The sequence below is a fragment of the Atta cephalotes genome (assembly GCF_000143395.1).
Source record: "Atta cephalotes unplaced genomic scaffold scaffold00053, whole genome shotgun sequence".
NCBI lineage: Eukaryota > Metazoa > Arthropoda > Insecta > Hymenoptera > Formicidae > Atta > Atta cephalotes.
The window spans coordinates 966786-970268 of record NW_012130117.1 but is presented as its reverse complement, the minus strand read 5'-3'; the positions used below and the strand labels follow the sequence as shown (position 1 = coordinate 970268).

Below are 3483 nucleotides of genomic sequence, written 5' to 3'. Positions count from 1 at the left end.
ACACACACACACACACACACACACACACACACACACACACACACACACACACACACACACACACACACACATACACACACACACACACACACACACACACACACACACACATGTTTTATTATGTATTCAAAATTACTTGGGCTCAACCATGAGGTGAGTGCAAGTTTAAAGACGCATGTAACTGTCAGAAGCTATACAGACGCCGAGAATACTTTGCCATAAAGTTTACGGTCACGGCTATAAAGGAACCTAGGGGCGCAAAAGGCCGTTAAGCGATATGAGCGGATGGAAAGAAAGGCGTCACCAAAAAGTCTACTTACGCGGTGCCGTTGTGTCGACCGATGGACACCAGTCGATATATCTGTAGCTCGACCCGCTGTCCAGTATCCGGCACGAATCTATATGTACACCTCGAGGGCCCTTGAAGATACGGCGACTTTATTTGCCCGAAGCCACGATCCGATTTGCTGAACAGCTGTCTGCTATCCAATGTTATGTTGCACACTGAAATGGAACAAAATGACGCTTATATAAAAATACGAACTATCGAATAGTGATACGGTCGTATTTTATTTGGATTAACACTGTGTAATCGTATCGATAAACATTTTCTATTATTCTTCATTTCTTATAATTTATAAAAAATACAAAAATGTTAAGAATATAATTATATTTCAGTCGTATTTTTATTTTAGAATGTCGAATTTTTATAGTTTTACATGAAATCGTCATGATGAAGGAAGATGGCAACAGAAAGGCGCAGAGAAAAATGGAGTGTGGCTAATAACGATTTTTCTTACTCATACTTCGTACAGTTTCATTGGCGCGTCTCTGTGCAACCGTGTTGTTTGGGCGACGACGAGTCGCGACAGCTTGGCGCAATATTATGAGGCAATCTGCCATAGTGTGTAATTTGATTCTTAATTGCTTCCTGTAGGATGTTGTACAGGATGTTTCGTGATTTTGATGCGAATACCATCTTGTAGCATATTTCTTTTTGACATGAGACTATTAGTATTATTCTTTTATGATTCTCTTATTATATAAAGTGAGTTCAAATTTATATTAAAAAACATAAATCTTAATGAAATTTTACTAAAAAATGTAAATCTTAATCAAAATTTCAGATTTACTAAATATTCTTTTATCGTAATCTTAGTTGTTTATAATAAAAAAATCCAAGTTTCATTATATTATTTATAAATGCTAAGCTCGAAAGTAATCAATATATTTGTTACAAAATTTTTAAGATAAATAAGTGAAGAGAACCATATTTGGTCCAAGGCGGATTGTTAATTTCTAATTGAAGCAAATTATGCGCTGATTATTTGTCGATCATGTACAGTTCTAAACTGAAATATATATCACAAAATATATATCACAAAATAAATTGACAAATAATTTAATGTTATTGATGCTAATGAGTGAATGATACATCATTAAAGATTTTTATTTATACTTTAAACAAAATTCTATAAGCTTGCGCAAAAAAAATTTGTAAACCCTTTTAACTATAACTAAATACACTTACGGGGGTTATAGAATATCCTGCGATGTTGAAAGAAATCTGAGAAGAGAAGAATTTGATGGATGGAACGCGAAGGCAATATCGCTCCTCGTAATTAGCGCAAAGAAAGGTTAGATGGATGGTATAAGAACTTCGTCAAGAATGATTAGTTATAAGAAAGAAAGATCGAATGGACGGACACGCAGGAGTAATTTCTTCGATACTATCGTGCAAAGCGAGCTGCGAACGTATCGTACGTTTGACTGGAATCACGCTTTCTTTTCTTTAGATCTTATCTCAGTGTCTTTTGAGCATTGCCAAGGGCTCATCCTCTTACAAACGTTCCCGTTCTCTTTTGCTTCTCCGTTTGTTCTTTCCCCGCGCCGTTTCCTATAGCCGCTCTCGAAAAGGACTCGCTCGCCGCGACGCGACGCAACGCTTTAATTTCCACTTGTTCGCGCGACACGAGCGGCTGCAAACGAAATAGCACGAAGCAAGTGGCTTAATAGCGTGAATCTTGTTTTTAGCGATGGCAAAGACTCAAAGAGATCGTCTGTGTCTTTTTGACACGACGTAATTATATTTCCTCGTAGAGGACCGAGAGAGCAAATACGTCAGTTAGTTGATCGTCAGCGGGTAGAAAAAGCGGCAAAAGCAACAGTGAGAAAGAATTTTCGTTTACTGCTTACGAGATTAATAAGTTTTGCATTTATGCCATGCTTTACATGCATGCAGATTAAAGCGCGTTAGAAATGTATCTCTTAAAATGTACAATGCGCCGTTTTGACTGCAATATTTTTAATTAATGTCTGCATCAAATATAGTTACACGAAGAAATCTTCACTTGTAGTGAAATGTTACAGCAAACATTACAATTTCAAAAAAATTCAATCTTGTTGTGTAAGTTATGATTAACTTAGTAATACTTACTATTTGCGCAATGCTGTTCCAGTCCGCATTGAGCGCATCTATCGGGTGAAGCTGCGCCGCAGCTGCAGCCACCCGATGGTACGCAACACGCGCAATCGTTGCTGGTTGCATTAAAGGTACAGGCGCAGCCGGTGGTGCTTTGGGTCCAAAGATCAACTTGACCTGGAAAAAAAATGTACGCTAGTATGAAGCAATCTGTTTATGAGAATATTTTGGTTTCATATCGCACATTTTATGTAATATACGAGCGCAACATATCAGTTAATAAAATCATACTTAAATACAATGAAAGATAGTATTAGATTATATGAAAAAGATGAATTTTGCTTAACTAAAAATTTAACTAGATAAAAATCTGAAAATAGTTGTGTTGGATTATCAAAATAATTACATATTCTCTAAATTTCTTGGAGTGAAATCTCCAAAAGAAAAAGACATTGAAAATATTTACACTTTTAAACAAGAGTAGCAAATTTTCATTCTTTTGGAGTAAAAGTAAAAAAAATTTTACTTCTTTTTTAGAATAAAACTCAACAAAGAAAGATAAAATTTCACTCCAATGAAAATCTGCCAATTCTTATTCAAGAATGCAAATATTTCCATTTTTTTTCATTAATGTAGCAATACATAGTTTCACTCTTTTGGAGTAAAATTTTATTCTAAGAAATTTAGAGAGTAGGACGTTCAAACTGAAGCTATGTCATTGCTAGAATGAAAATTTTTTGCATCATTACTCATCATGTTGGAGTTTTCCAATTATATCTAATTATATAATGTAAATATACACCTAATTATTTTAATGGTTCAACAAAATTATTTTCAGAGATCTGTATATACTTAAATTTTTTGATACTTTAATAAAATTGTTCTTTCTGTGTAATATTTCTATAAAAATGTCTTGATAAATAAAAAGAATGTTTAAAAAGAAAATCATATAGAGACAGAGGAAGGGGAGGAGAGAGAAAGGGAGGGAGGGAGGAAGGGAGGGAGAAGGGGGCAGAGAGAGAGAGAGAGAGAGAGAGAGAGAGAGAGAGAGAGAGAGAGAG

At 35.1% G+C, this 3483-nt stretch overlaps 1 protein-coding gene across 1 annotated transcript in view; it reads right to left on the bottom strand.

The window, feature by feature from the left end:
- LOC105623123 overlaps window positions 1-3483 on the bottom strand; it is a 242308-nt gene that overhangs the window by 164694 nt on the left and 74131 nt on the right. Inside the window, exons 2-3 of the mRNA XM_012204521.1 lie at window positions 2438-2599; window positions 321-504 (exon numbers count right to left, since the gene is read on the bottom strand). Of these exons, the coding sequence (XP_012059911.1) occupies window positions 321-504; window positions 2438-2599 (346 nt within the window). The remainder of the gene's footprint in view (window positions 1-320; window positions 505-2437; window positions 2600-3483) is intronic.